The sequence below is a fragment of the Neopelma chrysocephalum genome, unplaced genomic scaffold (genome assembly GCF_003984885.1).
Source record: "Neopelma chrysocephalum unplaced genomic scaffold, ASM398488v2 Primary Assembly neopelma1_60, whole genome shotgun sequence".
Lineage (NCBI taxonomy): Eukaryota > Metazoa > Chordata > Aves > Passeriformes > Pipridae > Neopelma > Neopelma chrysocephalum.
In genome coordinates, this window is record NW_020897715.1 from 14,781,257 (window position 1) to 14,805,550 (window position 24,294).

Below are 24,294 nucleotides of genomic sequence, written 5' to 3' on the forward strand. Positions count from 1 at the left end.
TAACTCTTTGCATCTTGAGTGAGCTTCTGCTATTGAAAATGGCCTATTTTTGCATTCACTGCAAGATAAGATTGGACACAAGCTTTTCACAGGAAAAAAAATGTTTATTCTGCTTCAGTTATTTATTGTTCAGGAGACATTTGGAGAGAGTAACACGGGGAATGGCACTGCAAATGCTATCACCAAAACCAACAGGAAGTCAGGTCAATTTACTCTCCCAAATGTCTGACTTCACATCCCTATAGAAAAAAACCCCAAATCTACCCCTAATAAAAACCAAAGGAACAACAATAACAGTAAAAAACCCCTTCACTGTTGCTTTGAAACCTGCAAAGTCTACACTTCTACGAGAAATTTCTCACGTACAGAAGACACTGCAAAGTGAATGGGTGCAAGCAGGCAGTGAGAGACTTGTAGAGCCTGTAGTCCTTGGCCTTATGTCAGCCTGATATAAAAGTGGGGTTTTCTACTTCTGATGAAGCTCCAAAATTCTGTGAACTATGCTGAAGACTTCCAGCAGCTGTGGTTAATTAACCACAACTGCTTACTATTTTTGAGGCCATTGTTTTTTGCTTTGGAAACAATGTCAATTGTATCAAGTGTCAAGGAATTTTTTAAACCACACTCTATGTGAGACTTTTGCTTGCTGTTTAACATTAAATTGCACAGGATGAATGGAGAGACCATTAAGTGAACCAGTATAGTTTCTGGGAGCAATTTCAGACTGTTCCTCCAGACAACCATTTTTTTACCATTATTTCTCACATTAATAACAGAAAAGAAGCCTTTGTCCAAACAGGAAAACAAGCTACAGGTTTACTCTTACCACAATACACATGACAAAGGACATCTTTCTCTGGAGACTTGTTAAAAAGTTACTAAGAAGCAGACAGCATTATCCTGATAAATTCATTGATAGAGCAATGGAGGACAGTTGGCTTAGGAACAGTGACTTCAAAATAATCTTAATCTGAATTGGTTTATATATATATATATATATATGTGGGATCAGATGTTGACTTCTAAGGTAAATAAAAAGTGCATGTATATATCACAAAAAGACAAGACAAAGTTTTTTACATCTTAAGTATTTTTTTAATAAATTACAAACAAATATTTACAGACAACAGTAGAGGTAAGGTATCTAGCCCGACCAAAAGATCATTTGAAACGCAGTGCAGTTCCTGTAAAATGCCTAAATGGTATGCGTACTAATAAGCAAAGAGTTCATTTTCTGTACAACCTTCCTACAATAGGACATGGTAAGGGCACAAGTTACATGTGATCCTTCTCATACTGTTAGTTAAGAAGTAGAGGATAGAGGTCCAAAGGGTACAGGGTCACAGAAACAACACAGACTTCAGAAAGAAAAAAATTGGCCGAAGGGGCCAGAAGATACATGCACAAATGCATGCAGTGTAGAAAGCAAGGAGGCAGAATTTTAGCCCTCCACGAGTTCACAGAACTACAACATTGTTGTAGTGACTGGCACACGGTGAGGCAGCTTGTGTGACTGGAGCACTGCAGTAGATGCATAGCAGTTCTACAGGAAAGGTATGGAGGAAGGAAAAGAAGCTGCCCTCTCTGTGAAAGAGTGGCTCAAATGTACAGAGCTCTGATACAGAACAAGTGACAGGCTGAGTGCTTGTGGATCCCCATCCCAGGAAAGCCCAGTAGCGATGACTGGTTGGAGCATGCTACAGCCCACCAGATCAGGGTAAGGAAGGAGGTAAAGGTTTCTCTAAACAGCTCAAGGAAGTCTCTGACTCGCAGACTCGGGCCTGTATGGGGGTACTTCAGGTATCTGCTGGAAAGGTAACATGACAATTTAAACAGTCAAGAAGATTTCTGGGCAGCATCAGGAACAACTTCTTCACACAGGATACTGCATGTGCCAGCAAGGGGGGGTACAGCTGTATCTGCTGCTCACTGACAGAGAAGGATTGGATGGGGATGTGGTCACAAAAGGCTGCCTTGGCTGTAGTGACCAAGAAAAAGCTCCAGATACTGAGAGGAGTGGAGAAAGTGAACATCAGAGTACAGCCCCTATGGTTACAGAGAGCAGATTTCCACTTATTCAGGAAGAGAGTAGGTAGGATCTTGTGGGAGACAGTTCTGAAGAGCAAAGGAGCTCAAGAAAGCCATCAAGCCTTTAAGGAGGACTTTCTCCAAGCATGAGCACAGGCCATGCTGATAGTCAGGAAAATACGCAGGCAAATCAGAAGATTCAGCTTGGCTAAGCAGTTGTGGATGCCCCATCACTGGCAGCGTTCACGGTGAAGTTGGGTGGGGTTTTCAGCAACCTGGTCTACTGAATGACATCCTTGTCCATGGCACTAGATAATATTTAAGTCAAGTTTGCAGATGACACCAAATTGTGGACAAACAGTCAACATACTAAAGGACTGCCCGACAGAGAGACCTAGACAAGTTAAAATTAAAAAAGGACAAACGTAAAGCTCTTGGAAAGAGGAACCACTTGCAATAATACAAGCCAGGATGTGGCTGGCATGGGAGCAGTTCTTTTGAAAAGAAGCAGAGAGACATCAATAAGCAGCAAGTAGAACATGAGCCAGCAGTGTTCCCTGGCAGCAAAGGCGGACAACAGCACCCTGGTCTGTATTAACAGGAGCTTAGCCAGTAGATTGAGAGTAGTGATTATCCCCCTCTACTCAGCACACATTGATTAGACTGCATTTAGAATACTGCATACAGTTTTAGACCCCTTCAAGAAGGCAGAGATCAATTAAATTGGAGCAAGTTCAGTGAAGGGCTACCAAGATGGTCAGAGCACTTGTCCTGCAAAGAAGGAGAAGCTGAAGTACAGCTTGAACAAGCTGTACTTGTTCAAGCCTGGAGAAGAGTAGGCTTTGGGAGGGTGCCTAGCAGCATCCTTCCCATACTTACTGATCATTAAACTGATCATCAAGAAGACGGAGACAGTAGTTCCAGTTGGGAGAATGGAAGATAATGGGCATAAGCTGAAACGAGGAGAAAAATGAAAGGTAACATCGTGCAAAAATTATAAAAAACTTTAGATAAAAAATAAACCACTGCTAATAGTAGTGCAACTTTTTTCCAGTGCAACATCAAACTGAAATGTAGTTTAATCACAAAGTGAACCACTGTCAGGAGATGATCAGTTTGCCAGGCTTCTGCCAACTCCAGGAGACAGCTTTGTCTGGAGCACTGAGTTCCTGTTGCATAACCAAGACCAGAAAATGCAATTTCCATCCATCTGGGTCTGCTGAAGGATGAGCTGTCTTTCTTATGACTATAAAACAGTACTGATCAAAAATTGCATAAAAAGCTGAGCAGTTAGGCCTTAGCTCTTTCATTCTGTGTTAGTAGAGTACTAAAAACTGCATACAAAACAATCCAAAAGACTTTTTCCATGATTCAGCCTATTTATCTTCACACATTTAACACTAGAAAAGGAGACTGTCCCTTCTGAGAAAAGAAAAATAGGCACTGGAAACTGCTCAACTAGTCTTCAAAGTGGTTCTTTATGAAGCTCTGATAACTTCATTGCATGTGGAAGACCTTCAAGGGAAGAGGTAGCAGCTTCTTCACCACTGAATTTTACAGCTTCTCTTCCATCTTTGTTTGGTCCAAAAAGCAATTATTTGCTTATGATTTAAGATCTGAAACAAAAGAATAAGAAAAGCACACAGGTAAATTACTGTCTTTTCTTCTAGAAATTTAAGGAATTATATGAGAATACTGCAAGCTTTAAATACTACTAAAGTGTGAAGATGAATTAAGACACTGTCACATGACTTACAATAATCCAGTTAGAGCAGCCACGTGACCCATGGTATCTGATAGCCACTACATGTTTTACCCAAATTATCTGTTTATGATTAGACGTGTTCCTCTGCAACGGGAACATGTTAAGAACATTTATTACTTACTGCCAGCCACCTGCTAAGATGGTAATCTGTGAAGCTGTTCTGATTCGGTGACTTTGGATCACACAACCAGGCAATTAAGACCACTTCTATGCAAAGGTTTTATGCCTGTAATCTCAGTATCAGTTATGCATCACACATGCAAGTGATGCTGCTGCTATTTCTTCCACACAGTATATGCCAAGTGCTTTTGGAGTTTTCTCTTTTGACAATTGCAAATACAGTTCTTATTTGACAAGGAGGAAACTGAAGGCAAAGGGAAGTTACAGTACAGGAAGTTAGCATCCAGCAAGTCCAATATTATGTGCCCAACCTAACTCACCACATGCAACATGCATCAACCTCTAACCAGGCTGATTTCCAAGGAAGCATACACAAGCCCGCTTACATCGGTGTTTCCACCTTGGTGCACACACAGCAATCACCTGGATGTGCAGTATAAGAGCAACCACCTGGATGTGCCAAGGCACTATGCCCTTCAGTCTTTGCTTCTATTTTGATAGCACTATCCGCCCCTTTCACTAATCTCTAGCTCAGCACCACTCCAACCTAGGATAAGATAATGGTAACATATGATACTCATCTCTGTAGACAATGAGGAAAAAAAAGACGTCCCTAATCTGCTCCTCACAATGTTCCTAGATCAGCCTGAAGTATTTTTGTGATTTCTGTGCTTAAAATCCAAGCAGGTTTACTGCTTTACCTTCAGCTGACTTATGCCAGCTTGATGACAAGACTAAAGAACACGATCAAAATGCCAGATGGGGCAGATGTGGGTGTGTGCGAAATACTTCCTTGTGTCTATGCAGTGATAGGGTCTAAACACGAAAAAGGGTTCTCTCATTTTATAGCTGTGGTCATAAGCATCAGGTTTCATACTCCCCACAAACCATGCAAAATGTTCTGTTCTCACATGGCTTGCGAACAGCACTAAAGCAGGCACAGCTACATCTGACATCTCGGCACGATGTAACAACAGAACCATTTCAGATGTTAAAGGTTTAAGCGTGACGTAGGAGCACAGTTCAGCCAAATACACAGACTGTGCAAAGCAGCACATCACATAGGCCAGGAATAATACACTGACTTACTTCATTTGGTCTTCAGTATAACTCCTTGGTAACTAACAGGATATGACTCAGTTATTAGGAGATGTCACAGCTTCCTCTACAGTTGTACAGCCCTGTTTCAAGTCTGCTTCCTTGTTTCAAGACAGTTTCATCAGCAGCTTTATCCGCATCACAGAGTCAGGTTTCTTATACTTAGTCCTAACTCCCACCCTTCCACTTATCCATGTTTCTTCACATTCAGAGATTTTTTTTTCCCTTTTCAGCATTGTTTTCAGCAAATATCAGAATGTGATTGCTCGGCTGGTAATTCAAGAGAAGTATGAAACCTGGCAGAACAAAAAACTCTGCAGCAGTAAGGTGCCACTTGCTTCCACAACACTGCACATTTTGAGAATCTTTAAATGGATTATCTCCATCAGCAGGCTCCAAAGTGGGTGTGTATACAAGGCAATCCCATTGTGGTGCAGAGAAAAATATTTTTGCACCATTAATAAAATTTAAAAATTAAAAACACTGCTTACTTCATCCCTATAATTTTTAATTTTTTTTGGTGCATGTTTTAGAATGCGTATAATAATTATGGTAGTAATCATATATCATTTATAAATAAATATGTATAAATTGTGTGTGTATATTCAAAGTATTTTACTGATGTGGTGCACCATCAAAAAACTTTGGGGATGCTGATCTACAACACAAAAAGCAGAAACCAGTATGAGATACTCGTAGTTACACCATTCAAATAACGACTATATGACAGACAAAACAACATCTTTCCTTTTCTTTCCAGGAAAGAAAAATCATTCACAGTCAATCTGCAAACTTAATTTCTTAACAAATAAAAATGCTTTGATACACACTAGCTTATAGTACACATTTTTTAAAAACTTCTTAAATTTTTTTTTTCAACATTTAAGTCAGATAAAAAAAATTCAAAAGAAGAAGTTTCTGGTGTCTCAGTTAATCAGTTTGGAGACAAAACCAATCTCAAGCTGGAAGGCATCCGTAAGGATTATGAAGTCCAACTCCCTGCTTCTCTTGGGACTACCTAAAACTAAACCATATGACTAAAAGAGCAATTACTACACTCTAATTTTGGCTTCCAAAGTACCTGGTAGTGTAGCAGAAAATCACACTGAAGACTTATCTGTAGAAAATCCAAAATTCCTATCTGTGAAACAGGAAGTTTCCAGACAGATTAGCTGAAGCTATAGCATGGTGCTAGATCTCAGTCTTTGATCCTTGTGACAGCCAGGTGGTAAACATAGAAGTAATTTCCCCAACCTGGCAGATTCAATGGTAGCATGGAGAAGTGAAATCATCTGCCATCAATAACTGTCAATGTCTCAATTTCCCAAGGGTATAGTTGAAGTGCATGATCTGCTTAGAATTAATTTCACTGGAGTTGTGTAAGATTTTTTCAGAAGTCCAAACCAAACCATTCTGTGATTCTAAGCAAAACTGTGCATAAATATGTAATAGAACTTTCTCATTGCTGGTGTGTCTGCAAAGCTTACATGGACTAAGATGGTACTAAGAATCATTGCTGGACTTTGAATCCATCTATTGAGGGCAATACACATACTGCCTTACTGACTCCTCAGACTATAAGCCTTTATCACTTGTTAAGGCATGGAATAAAGTCAAAGTGCAAGCATGAGCAAGAGGTGATTTATTAATGAATATCAGTAACAGTCAATCCTGCAGTTTTAAACTGTGTCCTGCTCTGGGCCCCCCAACACAAGAAAGAACCTGGACCTGTTGGAACAAGTCTAGAGGAGGGCCACAAAGACGATCAAAGGGCTCGAACACCTCTTCTATGAAGACAGGCTGAGGGAGTTGGGGTTGTTCCGCCTGGAGAAGGGAAGACTCTGGGGAGACCTTGCAGAAGCATTCCAGTACCTTCCAGCTTACAAGAAGGCTGGAGAATGACTTTTCACAAAGGTATGGAGTGATAGGACAAGGGGGAATGGCCTTAAGCTCAAAGAGGATAGGTTTAGATTCGATATTAGGAAGAAATTCTTTACTATGAGGGTGATGAGGCACTGGAACAGGTTGCCCAGAGAGGCTGTGGATGCCCCATTCCTGAAGGTGTCCAAGGTCAGGTTGGATGGGGCTCTGAGTAACCCATCTAGTGGAATGTTCCCTGCTCATGGCAGGGGGACTGGCACTAGATGATCTTAAAGGTCCCTTCCAAACCAAACCATTCTGTGATTCTAAACTGGCTAAATTGGCCAGTCTTCTGTACACTTCCATCACAAACATCTGATTCCCTATCACATATCACACAGGGACACGCCCACCACACACACACCACTTCCCTCCTACTAATTCTCACTCTTGTTTTCTACCTGAGTGTAAAGGGGTCAGAGAGTCATACACAACCTGGCCCAGCATTGCCACTCCCAACCTCTGTGCCAGTCAGAACACTCTTCCAAGACACAGGGAGCTTCACTGTCACATACCTTCTTCACTGAGAGAGTTGTTCAGGTGCTCCTCATTTCCACCTTCTGCAACCTGTGTCAGTTCTGCAAGCACAAAGGCAATACTCAGACAATCCTGGCCCTCACAACACTGTGCCTCTCTGGCCCAGATGGATCAAGGATAATCTGATTGATATCTGGGACATTCATTTGGCATGAATAATAACCCTGGTCAACATGCCCCATCCCCATGGGACCACTATTCAACACCTCCCCTCTCACCTCCATACTTGACTCTGCACTGTCTTCATGATCCTTTATGGATCCTGCGAAGGCCAAGCATGGGAGGCACTCAGCACCCATGATGCCACCCATAACTGCACATCAGGAAGCATTAGGCAAAAGTCACAATGAACAAAGACTGTTCCACAGTACAGAGACTTACCGTCTTCATTTATGCTATAGTCATCTGCATGGTAGGCCAGCATGCTAATGTTTTCATTAAAGATGTATGCACAGAGATCAGAAGACAACTACAGTCCCCTGCCTTGCTCAGCTTCAAGCTATGGCTCTATTGCCTAAGACTGAGTTGCTAGTTACAACTCAACATGTTGCCAACATCGTCAGCTAACACCAAAAACCAACACTTTTCCCCCCAGGACAGCTTCCCATCTTGGAACAGGCACTCACCTTCCTCAGTTACACCATCATCAACTGCACAGTTGGATCTCAGGGTGCTGCTCTGCATGGCAGACAGTTCTGAAAAAGAGATCACAGTAGAGCTACAGTTCTCAGGAGTATCTCACAGCTTAACTTCACAGTGGTGTCAGTCATTGCTTAGAGATGAGTCACCAGCTACAACTCATAAGATAAACAACTCATAGGACAAACAGGTCATCATTCAGTTCTAGACAGGCTGCTCAAGACCTTCTCCAATCAGGTCTTAAAAACCTTCAATGGTAGAAACTCCATGATGACCCTGTGTAGACTGTCCTAGTGATTAGTTATACTTAGAAGCAGAAATCTTTTTCATCATATTCACACAGAATCTCTACTGCTTCAATTTTGGACCATCACCTTGATACCCTGCTAATACACCTTAGTAAACACGGTGGCTCAGCCTTCTTATCAACATCCCCATAGGTATTGGCAGTGCTGTTAAGTAGCTGAAAGCCTGCTCTTCTCTGGGGTTGAACAAGCTCAATTTCTTCAGCCTCCCCTTAGAAGAGGAATTGTGCTCCAGCCTGGTGGCACTCTTCCAGCACTGGGTGGGCCACAAACTGGATGCAATACTTCACATGCCATCTAACAAGTGTCAAGTAAAAATAACCACTTTCTTCAATCCACTGGCACTCCTTAGAACAGCCTAGGATGCTCTCAGCCTTCTCTGCTTCCAGAGAGCACTGTCGACTCATGGTGTACTGTCCATTAGGACTCACAGGTACCTTTCAGCAGAGCTGCTCCTCAGCCTGCACAAGTGTAGGGTGTTGGTCCATCCAGGTGCAGGACTTTGCATGGCTCCTGCAGAATTTTGTAAGGTTTACACAGCCCTCTACTCTGCCCTTATACTGACTGACTGCACTGCACATTTTGCTGTCATCGACAAACTCCATGACACTGTTTTCTCTCCCTTGTCCAGATCACCAAAATATACAGACCTCTGCAGTATTCCACTTGCCACTGGCATCCATGTAGAGTACAAACCATTAACCATGACCTGCAGGCTTGAGAAGCTGGCAATTTTTCTACCCACGTAGATAGACATCACTTCAGACTAGGATATCCCAGCTTAGGACTCCAACAATGCTGGGTACACTGCATAAAAAGCCTTGCTGAAGTCAAGGTATATGACACCCATTGTTCTTCCCTCATCTGCAAATCTAGTAATTTCATCCATGAAAGGCTGACAACTTGGACATCTGCAATTTGCACTTACTCCCCAGTCTCCAGCTTTCTTCTCTGACCAGAAACACACTGCAAGAAGATTTGTCCCAGGATTCTGCCAGGGACGAAAGTGAGCCTGACTGACCTTCATCATTAATGAAGATGTTAAAGAGGACTGGACCCAGTATGGACCCCTGAAGTACACTACTATATACTGGCCTCCAACTAGACTTCATACCAGTGATCACATCCCTCTGAACTCAGCAACCCAGCCAGTTTTCAGTCCAACTCACTGTCTGCTCACCTAGCCTATACTTTGTCAGCATTAGAGAGCTCTAAATGAATCTCTTGTTCAGCAAAGGCTCACATTTTTGTTGTTTATTCTTTTAAAGACAACTTAGCAGCAGATGTTCTCATTATAATGGCCATTCCATAGTGGTTTCAAGCCTCCCTGAGCTTTGGTTTTCCTAATATCCTGCTTACCTACCTAGGTAGTGTTCCTAAATTCCTCCACTGTAGTCTGTCCCTGCCTTCACATCTAGCATAAGCAATTTTTGCACTGGAACCCTGTCAGGAGCTCCCTGATTAGCCAACATGATTTTCTGATTTTCCTGTTTTCCTGACCATCAGCATGGTCTGTGCTCATGCTTGGAGAAAGTCCTCCTTAAAGGCTTGATAGCTCTCTTGAGTTCCTTTGCTCTTCAGAACTGTCTCCCACAAGATCCTACCTACTCTCTTCCTGAATAAGTGGAAATCTGCTCTCCGTAAGCACAGGGCCTGTACTCTGATGTTCACCTTCCCCACTCCTCTCAGTATCTGGAGCTTTTTCTTGGTCACTACAGCCAAGGCAGCCATTTGTGACCAATCCCCATCCAATCCTTCTCTGTCAGTGAGCAGCAGATACAGCTGTACCCCACCCCTTGCTGGCACATGCAGTATCCTGTGTGAAGAAGTTGTTCCTGATGCTGCTCAGAAATCTTCCTGACAGCTTGAATTGTCGTGTTGCCTTTCCAGCAGATGTCAGGGAAGTTGAAGACAGACAGACACAGAGAGTACTGTCTTCCACCACAGACAGTGAAGGACAGCCTGACTACATTTCACAAAGCAATCTCTCCAAACCAAGCTTCCCCTTGGCAAACCTTCCTCTTGGTTACATCAATTCTTGTTCCTCACTTAAGTGCTTCATGTGCACACACTGGAGAAATGAGGGCCTCCTTGCAGAGAACTCCCAACAGGCAGCATTAAACAGAAGCCAGCCCTTAGCAGGGACTGTCACTTGATCTGTATTCTCATCTCACTCTGACTGAGACTATTTTTTTTAATTTCTTTTTTTAAATCTCAATCATCTCCCAAATATACATCCTTCAAGTCCTTATGCTCTGCTGGGGTTATTTCTAAAAGTGATAAAAATACAGGAGTCACTTTGCCCTTAACTACAGCCTGAAAGCTGGTTAACTCTTCTCCTGAAACTGCACAGTGTTCATGGCACAATCCCACCCAATACTTCCACTAGGAAGCATTATATAGAAGTCACTCTGAGCCTTCAACTCCAAGCTGACAACAAACACCAAACTGGGAGGAGTGGCCAACCCCCTCAAGGGCAGGGAGGGTTAGGGCTAGGGTTAAGGACAATGCTCTCAGGCACTTGGTGCGAGTCTTGGGGTGTCCTGTGCACGGCCAGGAGTTGAACTTGATGATCCTGATGGGTCCCTTCCAAATCAGCATACTCTGCGATTCTGTGATGGGATCCTGGCCTCTTTGCCTACTGGGTCAGTATCACTGACTGCTCCATGGAACAGGCACTTACCTTCCTTATTTACACCATTGTTAACTCTCTGCTCGTCTTTCAGGGCACTGTTCTCCTTGTTCAATTCTCCGTCTGAAAAGAGATCAGAGTATAGCTTCAGTCCCTCAGGAGCACACTCCATTGCTTTTCCCCCTCACCAGCACAGGTCACTGCTCTGTGCTGCCCAGGGCTCAGCAGCACACCTCCCCTGCAGTTGTTAAGTAATGCTGTGCTATCAGCAGAAGTCCTGTTTAAAATTTCTTTGTACACACACTTCAGAGAACATCGTAGCCTTGCCTACTATTTCCCATCAGTGGAGCAGTGACTGCCTGTTACTTAAGTGCTGCAGGGTGTACTGTGCAGACGCGCACTAACTCCCCTTCGTGATGTTCCCACTATATATTGCTACAAAATTAAGTATTTCATTTTCTTTAGTTCCTCTATTGTCCAAACTGACAACCTTTATCTATGGATCTGATTCTCTTTTGCCTGAACTGTATGTTTCCCTCCTTTCTACTTTAAGACAGGCATAAAATAAACCTCCTTCTCCTATATCCACATCTATGTATGCAGACATAGTCACACAAGTGATAAGACAATCCCACAGTGCACCACACCTTCACCATCAGCTACACAATCCCTGTTTCTTCATATGAAGAAAGGTGTTCTACACCCATTACAACTCATGCAGGGAGAATAAGGGTTCTGGGTTTCCTTTTCCTTACTGTCAGCATTAGGGATTTTTTCCTTAATAGGAAAAAGTTCTGCCTTCTCCAACCCCTTTCTTATCAGCTACTTGTGGAAAATGGTGGAAGAGTTAGTGAATGAATGAATCAGTAGTGCAACAGACTGTGAAAAAAAAAACCACTTTTTTTTTCTGACTTGAACAATAAGGATCGATTTCCCTAACCCTTTCGAGTAAAAAGAACTTCTAGAAAAAATACAGGTCCCCAGATTTCCTTGGAATTTACACTGACTGTATTAAGAAAATAAAACTGGAGCTTTGCTTAACTGCCAGATGAATGAAGTCAAAAGACTGTCCTAGAGCATAAAAAAGCAAGTGGAAGATACTGCATCTAAAAATGGTGCTTCTCTAAGGAAAGAAGCCTGCTGTATCTCCCAAATAAGAATTTTGCAAGTTTGTAAGCATCCCATCTCTAAATTGGTGTGCTGATCTATTTGCCATCAACACAAAGCTTCGAAGCCAGAGCATTTTATTGTCTCAGGTCCTGTTTGAGGGTTTCTTTCCATCAGAAAGCAAAGCCCATCTACTCATGATGATATCCTATGAAAATACCCTTGCACTCTTTTGCCTGTAAATAAAATGTGACATTAGACAAAAGGGTAATTTGCTTATTTACTATAAAAAGAGGTTCCTTCATATACGCTTAGTTCTTCCCACAGTGAAAGTGGTGAAGTGGTTTCCAAACACAGCATGCAGCATCAGTCTCATCATATCAAAAGGGAAGGTGAAGCCCCTTTTTTGTGGTAAACAGCTTTGTGCTGTTTACCAAACACAAGGTTCCAGGTCTTTTTGACTTCTCATCTAGTGACCTACCCATCTACATTTACTGTTCCTAAGACAACAGGTCCTTCTAGGCCAACAGGGGAATGGTAAACTCTATACTGAGAACATGCCAATATGTTTAGGACTGCAAAAGGCCATGTGCAAAATTATTTCCTCCCTCCAAGTTCTCCTGTTTTAGGGCATCATCTCACTTGTTACCTGCTTCAGGCCTTTCGTTCTCACAATGAACAGGTTGTGAAAATGTAGCTGCAAGGAAACAGAAGTCCTTTTTACAAATATGTATGGAGACAGCAGAGTAGTCTGCAAAATGTGCAACTCAGTCTTAAAGTGACAACTTCATTATAACACTTCTAGCAGATACTTCTGAGAACCAGTATGTTATGCCACTTAAAGGACTCACAATTAATTTCAACTTTCCTCCAGCAACCACTTAAGGTCCCAGACCATGACCAACATTGTCTATACTTATGCCTACAGCTTTACAAAATCTTTCTGAAGTAAGTTTACTTAAGGTGATAAAGCTGGAGATTTGCCATAAAAAGCCAAAGAGAAGAGAATACACATTTGCTTTTTTTACTTCATTTATGTGTTGCACTAACGCTGTGACTTTAAACTCTTTCTCTCTGTAGAACTTAAAGAATCTCTAATAGGAACATTCTAAAGCAAATTTAGGCGCAGTACCAAAATGAGGGGTTTTGGGAGGCTTGGTTTTTTTTTTCTACCCATCCTTCTTTTTTAACTTTCAGATTCACCCATAGTCTCTAGACTTTAGTGATCTCTGAACCATGGGCTAGAACCACAGCTTTAGCAAATGTTTGAGAATATCAAATGAAGTTTTTTACTTAAAATCCTGCTAAACAGCTCATAAGGGAGGTAGAAAGGGAGGAAAAAAAATCCCAAACAAACCCAACGACAAAAAAAATCCAAGCCCTTGCTTTCATAGTGCTACCTCTCTACCTCTCTACCTGTAGCAGGCTCATCACCATCACATTTTTTTTAAATCCCCAAACTATAAAAACATTAAGAAACTTTGGAAATTAAATTAAAGACCAACTCAAGAAATTAAATCAAATATAAAGAAAACCTCTACAAAGCGACACAGTAGTTTGCAGTTCAAGAAACATCCTGCTCCAGGATGCTGACTGCAGCAGCTCATGTGAGATACCAGACCGAGTATCCCACATGAAGACACTGTTAATTCAACACCAGAACACTCCAATAGGGCACTTGATCCTGTACCTGATGGTGGGAGCTTTGGCCATTCCCCACTGAAACAGTGTTTGGTCTCGTAATAAAGTGTTTTTCAATAGTCTTCCCCTATTCTCCCTAATCTGCTTAACTGTTTTGGGGTTTAATTTAGTTTAGTTTCTAAAAACAGACCACAGTGGTCCTGGCAACAAGAATCATACATGTTAAAGCTGGAACACGTTAGCCAAATTCACCCTTGTGAAAGGAGCACAGACTAAAGGAGTTGTCCCCTTCCTTCTCTGCTCACCATATGGAGCAATTTCCATACTCCAACACATAGACCCAGAAGCCAGAGAACAGAATAATACTGCAGCAAATAAAAAGAGAAATAAAAAACAAACAAGCAAACAAACAAACAAACAACAACCAAAACCACCCAAACAAAACACTAAGGAAAAAAACCAAAAAACCCCAATGCAGATGAGAATGGACAGCAGAAGCTCAAGTGAAGATCTGGGCAGGAAGACAGGAATGCAGACCACCCTGAGACTCTGTACTGCCTGCAGAAAAACATCACAGAAATAAACCATGGGTGGGGAACAGACTGGCAACTAACAGAGGTGAGAAATTCCTCCACTGTCTCCTTCCCTCATCCTGGCTGTTACAAGAAGAAGGCAGGCCTGCAAAATGGAGTAAGAGTCAATCAAACATACTGCTAACATTTTTTTTTCTGAAACAACTGCAAGGGGTTAGAGAAGGCAAAGGAGACAAATGCAGCTTGACCCAATGGGTGCAAGCACGCTCTAGAATCACACACCAAAAGCAAAGACCATAGTTCTGCACACCAGACTAACAACGTGCTGAGCTAAATTAACAGTAAACTCCTGCCAGTCTTATTTGATAAGAAATTTCCATGGGGAACACTGGGAATAAGCAATGTATTACATTCATATTCAGCCCTAAACACTTGATACGAACACTTAGAAAAGTTTAGAAAAATAATTAACCAAGTTTCTCAAAGAATTTTGTATCACAGAATATGCTGAGTTGGAAGGGACCCACAAAGCTCATTGAGTCCAACCCTTAGCCCTGCACAGGACCATCCCCAAAAGTCTGGGAGTATCATCCAAACACTTCTTGAACTCTGTCAGGCTTGGTGCTGTGACCACTTCCCCGGGGAACCTGTTCCAGTGCCCAAACACCCCCTGGGTGAAGAATCCTTTTTTAATATCCAACCTAAACCTCCCCTGACACAACCTCAGGCCATTCCCTCAGGCCCTGTCACTGGTCACCACAGAGAAGAGATCAGTGCTTGTCCCTCCTCTTCCCCTCACGGGGAACTTGTAGACTGCACAAGCATGTAAGAATAAAAGAGACAGATAATATTAACCTCATTTCAGCATGTAAATCAGTCCTAACCCAAGAGTAAGTTCTCCAAAAGGCAGATTGCTCTATAGAGTGCACTTTTCCAGTCCTCATCCTGAGGCCAGCCCCAGTTCTTCATTGTTTGAGAGGGAATTCATCTCCAAAGACAGCTGTTGACCAGTGAAATCTGAGGTGATTCACTGTCTGTAACTCTGCCAGCCCCACTAACACATTCACTAAGTGCAGGTCCCTATAATTAACCCATATTGGACCTCAGCTGACACTTTGAGTCTGCATATGCCCACACTGAAAATCAATTCAAAAGCTTAGATCCTGCAAAAAAGTAAAGAGCAAATCAGAGTCCCTGCTCCAACCAACAGCAGATGTCTAAAAACATTAATACAGCAATACAGGTTTCTTACCTCTGTCTGAGTCATGCTGTTCCTGGCTGTCCACAGAGAAAAGTTGGTCATGTTCTCCTATAATGAAATTTATTTATTTTAGAAAGTATGTACTAGTCACTTGAAAAAAATAAGTACACTCTAAGAATAAACTTACTCCTTTACCTCTCCAATGAAAGACTATACTGACACAGAATAAAAACTGACAAGCCTAGATCAAATGAAAGCAACCATCTGATTTTCAGACATTTGTGACACTGTCTTACCTGAGCCATGCACTGGACTGTTCTTCTGAGCAACTCTTCCTCTTTCAAATTTAGCTCTACCTGCACCCAAACAAACAGAACACCTGGAGAAATGACTCAGAAATAAAAGTTTCTTTGGAAACTCCTTGACAGCCTCCATTCATTCCATCCCCTCCCCTATCCCCAAAACAACAAAAAAAAATTCACTGAGAGCATGCAACTGAATACTTGACTTGGAGAAAGAACAAAGAATGAAATATTGTTTTGGGGCAAAGACAATTAGTGAAAGATAAAAAGAATGGGCCTCTTGCAACAAGTCAGAACACATCTAATCAAATCTAAGGTTGAGCTTAATTTATGATTCTGAGTCTTGTACTTAAATCAGCAAATCTCTTTTGCTGTTTGATTATACCTGTGCACTGCTTATCCTACCAAGGTATAACAAGTTTATTTTCTTGCATATTCAAGCCTTCATTGTTTCAAGGGAAGTAACGGAATTGTTTTGATTCTATCTGATGGTCAGTTACAAGCACTTAAACACATGCTGAAAGAGGCTGGGGAATTTCCATCCTTGGAACTATTCAAAGTTTGCCTGGACAAGGTAACCTGATCTAGCTTTGAAGTTAGTCGTGCTTTGAGCAGCAAGTTGGATGAAATTTCCAGATATATTTTCCAACCTAGTTTATGATTCCATGCCAACTAAATGGAGAATGAGCAGGAAAGCATAAGGTCCACATGCAATATATATATCTGTTTAAGTTCTGATCAGAGCCTTCCTCAAGAATATGATCAATTAGTCCTTCCCCATACTCTTCACCCTACAGCCACCCCATCTGGAAGCCAACAGGAATTTTCCATGCAGAGCACACATAGGATGAAGAAATGTATTCCTGTTTGGAACCCTCTCAAACACAAAGAGGTGTGCACCTCTTTTTCAAACCAGAAGACAATCTGACACATTAACCCAAAAAGGTGGCAGCAGGAGATATAGAACTCCAAGATGATGGCAACACAGGCTGACAGGAGGCACAGAAGTCCCCATTTATCAGTTGATCACACTGAGTTGTCAGATTAGACTCAGCATTCAACAGGCCGTGGTACAATCCTGTCCTAACAATAAATCTGATCTTGAGGGCAGCTTTATCATGCGCTCAAAAAGGGCTGTCAAAAGACACTCAGGTAGGAACAGGAGAGGCTACAAATACTTGGTAAGTAGAAACAAACAGTAAATGAAACACCCAGAATGAAGGAGAAATGTGCAAATGCAAACTGCAGTGTTTCCCAGCACTCAGAGCCCAGTGCCCAAATGCAAGAAAGTTCAGTACATCATTTCCTTCAAATCCACTAGCCTTTGCCTAAATTGTACTTGTTTCTATTACTGTTTTTGCAAAATATCCCATGGTTAGAAACTTTCATACATTCCACAGTTCCTTAGATGAGCATAATCTTGAAGCACATAAACTCAATTAGGAAATGCTCTACATACCTCTTGTGCGCAGGAATACTAGGAATACTAGGATTCCTAGAAGTAGTATAAAGAGGAAAAAAAGCACAATAAGAATATTTCTGTTTCTTTTGTGAGAGCCGTATCCTTTAAAAAAAAAAAAAAGATTGGTTAGTTATAAAGCAACAGTTCAGTAGAAACACAACCCTGAGTACATTTTATAGCCTATTTGTTTTTTAAAAAGTAGTCTCAATAAATTAATGCACAAGAGTCAGTTAGTAGCAAAACCCTAAGCCAACTCCAGCACAGTTATGTGTTAAGTACCTCAGTTCAGTGAAGGCACATCACTCCTTGAAAGGCAATGGCTATTCCATTTTTTGGCATATGAAAGTCAGAGCCAGATTTCAGTCAAATGAAATTTCAGCAAATATCTTGTATTTGGTTTGTGTGGCAAGGTTTTGACGGCTTCTGTGATTAGATGCCAGAAGCTGCCCCCACGCTGGATGGAGCCCATGCCAGTTGGCTCCAAGACGGATCTGTTGCTGGTCAAGGCAGAGCCCACCAGTGACCGTGGTAGCGTCTCTGGGATAACACATCTAAGCAAGGGGGAAAACTGCTAGACAATAGCAGCAGGGAAAGAGGACTCAGAATATGTGATAGAAACAGCCCTGCAGACATCAAGGTCAGTGGAGTAGGAGGGGTAGGAGGTGCTCCAGTCACCGGAGTAGAGATTCCCCTGTAGCCCATGATACCCCACAGTGAGGCAGGTTGTCCCCCTTTAGTCCTTGGAGGTCCACAGGGGAGCAGAGATCCACCTGCAGCCTGTGGAGGACCCCACACTGGAATGGGTGAATGCCTGAAGGATGCTGTGACCCCAGGGGAAGCCCACACTGGAGCAGGCTCCTGGCAGGACCTGTGGCCCCATGGAGAGAGGAGCCCACACTGGAGCATTTTTGCTGGCCGGACCTGTGACACTGTGGGAGATCCACAACAGGAGCAATTTGGGAAGAACTCTAGCCCTTGGGAAGAACTCACATTGGAAAAGTTCAGAGAGGACTGTCTCCTGTGAGAGGGATGCCATGCTGGAGCAGGGGAAGAGTGTGAGGAGTTCTTCCCCTGAGGAGGAAGGAGCAGCAGAGACAATGTGTGATGAGCTGACTGCAACTCCCACTCCCCATCCCCCTGCACTGCTCAGGGTGGGAAAGTAGAAATATCAGGAGCGAAAATGAGTCTGGGAATAAGGGAGGGGTTTGGGGGAAGTGTTTTAGACTTGTTCTTGTTTTTCATTATCCTACTCTGATTTTGATTGGCAATAAATAAAATTAATTTTCCCGAAGTTGAGTCTGTTTTGCCTGTGACAGTAATGGCTGAATGATCTCTCCCTGCCATGAGGCTTTTGTCCTACTTTTTCCCCCTGTCCCGCAGAGGAGGGGGAGTGACAGAGCAGCCTGAAGGGCACCTGGCAGCCAACCAAGGTCAACCCACCACATGCCTCATTTCTAACAAGTTTCTAACACATAACTCCAGTGAAGGAAGAAGAATTCTACACCAGTAAACCATGAAAATTACTTTTGCACAGAAATGAGAAACTTTGTCAGTTAGGGACTGCTTTACACACCCTACAAAAGAGATGGTTCCAAACATGTTCTAACTCTGTTTAAAAAAGAAAAAAAACGCAAGCCTCAAGCTGAAGGCTTTTCCAAAGCAATAAGCAACAGGAGGAAAACTCCTCCTTCTAATTTTGATATCTCTCTGTGAAGGGGGAAAGAAGTATGTTCATTGATTCATGCAGATGATGCTAGATGAGAAATTTATTTTATCTAATGCTGCTAGATAACTCACTTGAAATGACTGAACAGTTTCACTCCAATTCATGGAGAGTAGTACATAGAGCACAAGTCATTAGCATTAATTACGGGAGACCAGAAGGTTCAAAAGAGATCTTCTAAGTTGGTCTCCTTCTGTTATTACTCAGTCAAGTCATGGCTGAAGGATTTATTCTCTTGAGATCCTTGCAAAAAGTATCCATTGGTGGGGATCAAACTGTCAATCTCATACCTTCCATCAACCTTATACACACTTTTAGCAGACAAATCACTTCTGATGCCTTTTACTCTTTAAATCCAACTCCCCTAGAAGTCAGGAGAAATCTCACAAAGTTCATCTGCTTCCCAGCCAAGCCTCTCAGACCTGTGTTTGCAACCTGACACATTCATTACCTTTTTTATCTGAAATGCATTGAATCAAAGAGATTTCAGAGCTTCTTTTCGTTTGTGAGAATGTAATGAAACATGTAGCGTTCTTGGTAGCATCAATATTCTTTAAAGGGATGGAAAATTCCTGGCTCTGAGGACCGCCTTGATCATTACCAAGCTTCCAAGTGTAATTCACAGGCCTCTGGAAATCTGATGTACAGTATAACACAAGGTTATCACCCTTGGTGGTCCAATTTATTTTAGGTTCTGAAGGGGGATCTAAAAGGAGAGAAAACATTGAGTTTAGTTATAAACTGCCTTGAATTTTAGCACAGTACAAGGGCTGGAGCAAAAAAAGCAGAAGGAGAGTGCAGAGACAAAAGTGTTCATGTAAGGTTTGTGTGTGCACATGCACACATGAGCAAGAGAGAAATGTGTTTCTAAAAGTAACCTGTAAACCACCTCTTTGGGGTTCTTCCATGCCTAGTTCAAGCCTTCTCATGGCTCACTGTCAATGGGACTAATATACCCACTGGTCAAACATATTTGCCAAAGAGTGCTAGTGAAGATGAGTAGATGTGCACAGGATGATGCCACAGATATTCAAGCACATAATGCCTGGGATAACACGGTCAGCCTGCTCAAAGGGTTTGGTTGTCTACTTGGAAGTACAGTGTGCCATCTACGCACACTAAAAGTCATTCCATGGTGAGTAATGATGGGCACACAAATTAGATGTCACCTCTGGAAATATGTTCAAAGTGCCTAAGCAACTTAACAACAGAGCCAAAGAACAGCCCCCCATTGTTTCTATTTGCTTTGTTGAGAAATAAACAATCCCCTTTCTAGATTTTTTAAAGTGAATAAAGTGGTGCACATTCTTTATGCAGTTCTTCCTCTACTTACCTAATACCTCAAGAATGAATTCTAAATAACCATCTTTCCCAGAAGTCCGGAAGACTAACTCATATGTGCCAGCATCACTCTTCTCCAAGTTAAATATAGTCAAAATCCCATTCTCCTTAAGCACACTCCTGCCTTTGAGAAGAGTTAAATATGTTGGTGGGTTTTGCCCATCCCATTCAGCCACTATATCCTTGTTTTTCTTCCAAGTAATATCCTCTATTCTTTGCTTTATTTCTACTGGAAAAGTAAAATTTTCTCCCACGATGCCAGACAACACATCCTTAGAGTAGATGAGCGCTACAAGAGAAAAAAAAACAAGTTACTTTAACAATTGTTTTATAAAATACTGCTTGACTAACACTGTATGCAGTATAAGACACATTCAAATTTAGGTTAAAATCACATCACAATGTTGCAAACTAAGGCATGTGTTAGTTTAGAATTACCCAAACACAGGTTGTCAGCACAATCATGACAGGCAATACAAAGGGATCCAATTTCCACATTCTGGTCCCAGGTAGAATCATTGTCCTGATCTTCTTCCCTATCCTAAGACCCTCTATCCTCAGTACTTTCCCTCTGTTCACTTGAATTAGGTCTCCTGCCCATGGTCTGGTGAAAAGGATGAAACTGTCGCCAGCAATATCTGTTTTAGCATCTTGTTGCAGAACACCCAGACTGAAGTTCCCTATGAGTAAATAAACAAATTTTTCCAGCATGAATATTCACAGTTATCAAAAAGCACACTTCTGACATAAAATTGCTACTTAGTTCAATGCACCTGCTCTGAAATCATGGAGGTATTAGGGATTTCCCCTGAAAAATGTCACTCAAACAAGTTTATTTCACAGACAACATATGTGAAATAACATCCAAACCTCTGAGATCTAGCAGAGCTGTCAGTAAGAAACGGAGCTGTCCAGAAACCTGAACTGCTAAAAAGGCCCAGATATTCAATGTAATTAAACACATAAGAAAAGAAGAGGAATAAGAGATTTTCCCTAATTTTTATTAAAAACAGGTACATTTATAAGAAAAAAAAAATCTACTGATGTAACAGATAAAATTTTGCTGTGGGGAGGGGATACTGTAAACCATTAGCATCTCTGTGTCTCTGCTTCTGTCTTCAGGAATCAACTTTCAAATAGCTCTAAAACAATCACAAGATTACTGCCACGGCAGACATTTATGTGGACATAGACAAAAACATGTTGATACCGAGTTCAAGTTACACTTGCATTAAAGACTCTATTCCAGAGACTACAGCTGGTAGCTCGTAACTTTTTACTACTAAGTTGAAGGAAGGGCATGATTAAGTTATAAATGAGGTCTCATATTAAGGCAAGATTCCCAATACGCACCATGTAAAACTTCCCTTTAAACAGTAACTGTGCATGATGAAACAGAAATACTTCTACTCCTCAAGCCAACTGTTTGCAAGTGACAGCTACTATTTTGAGTTTGTTTTGGTTTTGATTTTTTTATTTATTTGTTCGTCAAAGGCATCAAGTTAAGAACCCACCAATTCCTGTATCATTCCGGGCTTCCCTTGCTTCTGGTGTCATCATTGTTACATCAATGTTACATCATTACTACTGTTCACAAATCAGTGTGGATACTACAGCTTTATCACACCAAGTCACTTCCTCTCATTGTATACAAGTCCAGAAAACAAACTATAACCCATTTTGCTCCACGTCCTATCTCCTTTCCATATGAAAGCAGACAGAAGGTCCTTTCCCATCGGCAAAGAACAGTGCTAGCCAGTGTACAGTGTCAGCAGCTCTTCTGCTTGCTGCCAGACCATGGAACCAAGGACTTTCTCAGACAGGATACTGAAGCAATGAGAAACACACTTCTGTGTGCTTGGGCAGAGAACTGCACACACAGGTCTTCTCCATGCCCTACTTTTTATGGAACATCCAATTTGTTTGCAGTTTACCCACAAAAGTACTCTTCTTGTGCCATTATAGTTGCTACTTCTTGATGTCTGCACTTACATGGAGGCCTTTTCCAGGCACAGGAAATGTAAAAGCAAACAGGGTAAGCTCTCACTCCCACATCTTTTCAACACAACCTATGTGCTTTCTTTGTCTTCTATCCTGTTCAGGCAGATTTAAACATCTCACTTGCTCCCACTGCCGCAGTATGAGCATCTCTTTCTACCCATTCTCAATTAACAATTTCCAGAAAAGAAAAGAACACAGGGGAGCTCCAATACTTGTGTGAAGACCACAGGAAAACAAGATGCTGGGCAGGGTGGAACACTGTTTTGATCTGATGAAACTTGGAGTCTTGTTAGAGACTTGTTTCATAAAGACAATTTCTAGGAGCGTATATTTCTCAACACGTCATCTCTCACTGCCTAAGAACCTATAGTATTCCTGGCATGGAGGAAAACTCCCTGCTCTATGCACTGTGAAATTCTACCTCTCGGTATCTTTGGCTCACAGACACAAACAAGCTGTGGTGGCTTAATATCAGCATGCATAAGCCAAGCCGTGGTGGCTGCTGACAAGAGCAAGGTGACATGACTTCCTGAAGGAAAGGAAGCAGCCATTTGCTGGGGACTAAGAACACAAGCAAGGACAGCCACCACTGCTCAGCCAACTGCTAATAACTTCCTAAGCTTGGGGGTCAATCCAGGTAAACTCTCCACGTCTTTACTCCCTTTAAGTTAGTCATAAGAGCTAGGTTGAAGCTATAAGTGAAAATCTGTTGCTCCTTCAAGCCCAGAAATGAGACAGAAGGAAAGCAGAGTTGAAAAGAAAACACATTTTCTCTCCACAGGTTCTGCTTGGCACGTAGGAGCGCTGCTCTCTTCAGTGCACTCTCCTCTTGCTTGCTAATGAAACAAAGGTTTCACAGCAAGGAGTTGAAGAGTTCCTGCCTAAGGAAACTCGAGGCTTCCAGCAGCAGAACAACGAAAAGTTTACTCTTCGGATAACCGTCATCTCCTGCCATCTAAAAATGCCCAAATTTTATTGGACATTTTGGTTTTATTTATATTGGTTTTATTTCCCTGCTTCATTGGTCTAGTGAAAATGTGAAGAAATCTCCCACTCAATCTGTCAGCTTCCTTTTTTTTCAAGGAAATCATACAGAAATGTTGCATAAGGTCACAACCACGTATGTTTGAGCTTCTGAAGAAAGCATGTGTCATGACATTTTTCTAAATTTCCAAGGAACCCTTCCCCCTCTTTTCTACGTAATTTTATATGGAAATAGATTTCACAGCAGTTTGCTTCTCTGGTGTGAGCAAAGAGGGAGAAATGACAGCCAAACACTCTCACACAATCTTTTTGGAAGGCTAGAAATAAGAATGATGTTTCTCTGCTTTCTCCCTCTCTCCTTATCGTAGCCTATTATTCCAAGATAAAGTTTACACAACAAAGTAGTAGGGTGCTAAGGCCTTCAGTCATCATCATGGCTAGGCTTCACGAACAAAGATTTGGGAAAGGCCTTCAGTAGCCTCTACAGAAACCATCAGATCACCTGCTCCTGTATCTCCTAAAACCCACTCCAAATTCCTTATGCCAAGCCTTTTTGTTATTCCCTTCCAAACAAATCACATGATGAAAGTGTCACAGATAAAGAGAAGGTAACATTGTGTGGGCAAAGCCTCTTCTGCAAACCCACCACCTCATCTTGTCTCCATCATCTTCTGCTCCCATTTCTCCAGCACCCAGATCCATGCAACCCAGTGTGCTGTACTTGAGTCTTAATATTCACCTGACTAATTCTGACTCTGAGCATTTAAGCAGGCTAAAGGTATCTGTGCTGTGTTCAGACTGAGTAAGTAGAATTTAGTACTCCATTTATCAGCAATAAATACTTCATTACTATATTTGTCTACCTGGTTTGACTTTCTTCACTAGTTTTCTTGGAGCTGATGTAAGGCTTAGTTATTCTGGAGGAACGTCCGTAAGCTAATTCCCTTTTTATTTT

General features: G+C 41.8%; 1 protein-coding gene across 1 annotated transcript in view; it reads right to left on the reverse strand.

The window, feature by feature from the left end:
* Positions 1-2,186: 2,186 nt before the first annotated feature.
* Positions 2,187-24,294, reverse strand: part of LOC113966468 (SLAM family member 5-like) — a 29,711-nt gene continuing 7,603 nt past the window's right edge. The window contains exons 2-11 of the mRNA XM_027681230.1: positions 20,347-20,643; positions 19,465-19,719; positions 17,288-17,392; positions 15,823-15,882; positions 15,578-15,634; positions 12,801-12,848; positions 11,096-11,167; positions 8,095-8,163; positions 7,447-7,509; positions 2,187-3,644 (exon numbers count right to left, since the gene is read on the reverse strand). Of these exons, the coding sequence (XP_027537031.1) occupies positions 3,631-3,644; positions 7,447-7,509; positions 8,095-8,163; positions 11,096-11,167; positions 12,801-12,848; positions 15,578-15,634; positions 15,823-15,882; positions 17,288-17,392; positions 19,465-19,719; positions 20,347-20,643 (1,040 nt within the window). The 3' untranslated portion in view covers positions 2,187-3,630. The remainder of the gene's footprint in view (positions 3,645-7,446; positions 7,510-8,094; positions 8,164-11,095; positions 11,168-12,800; positions 12,849-15,577; positions 15,635-15,822; positions 15,883-17,287; positions 17,393-19,464; positions 19,720-20,346; positions 20,644-24,294) is intronic.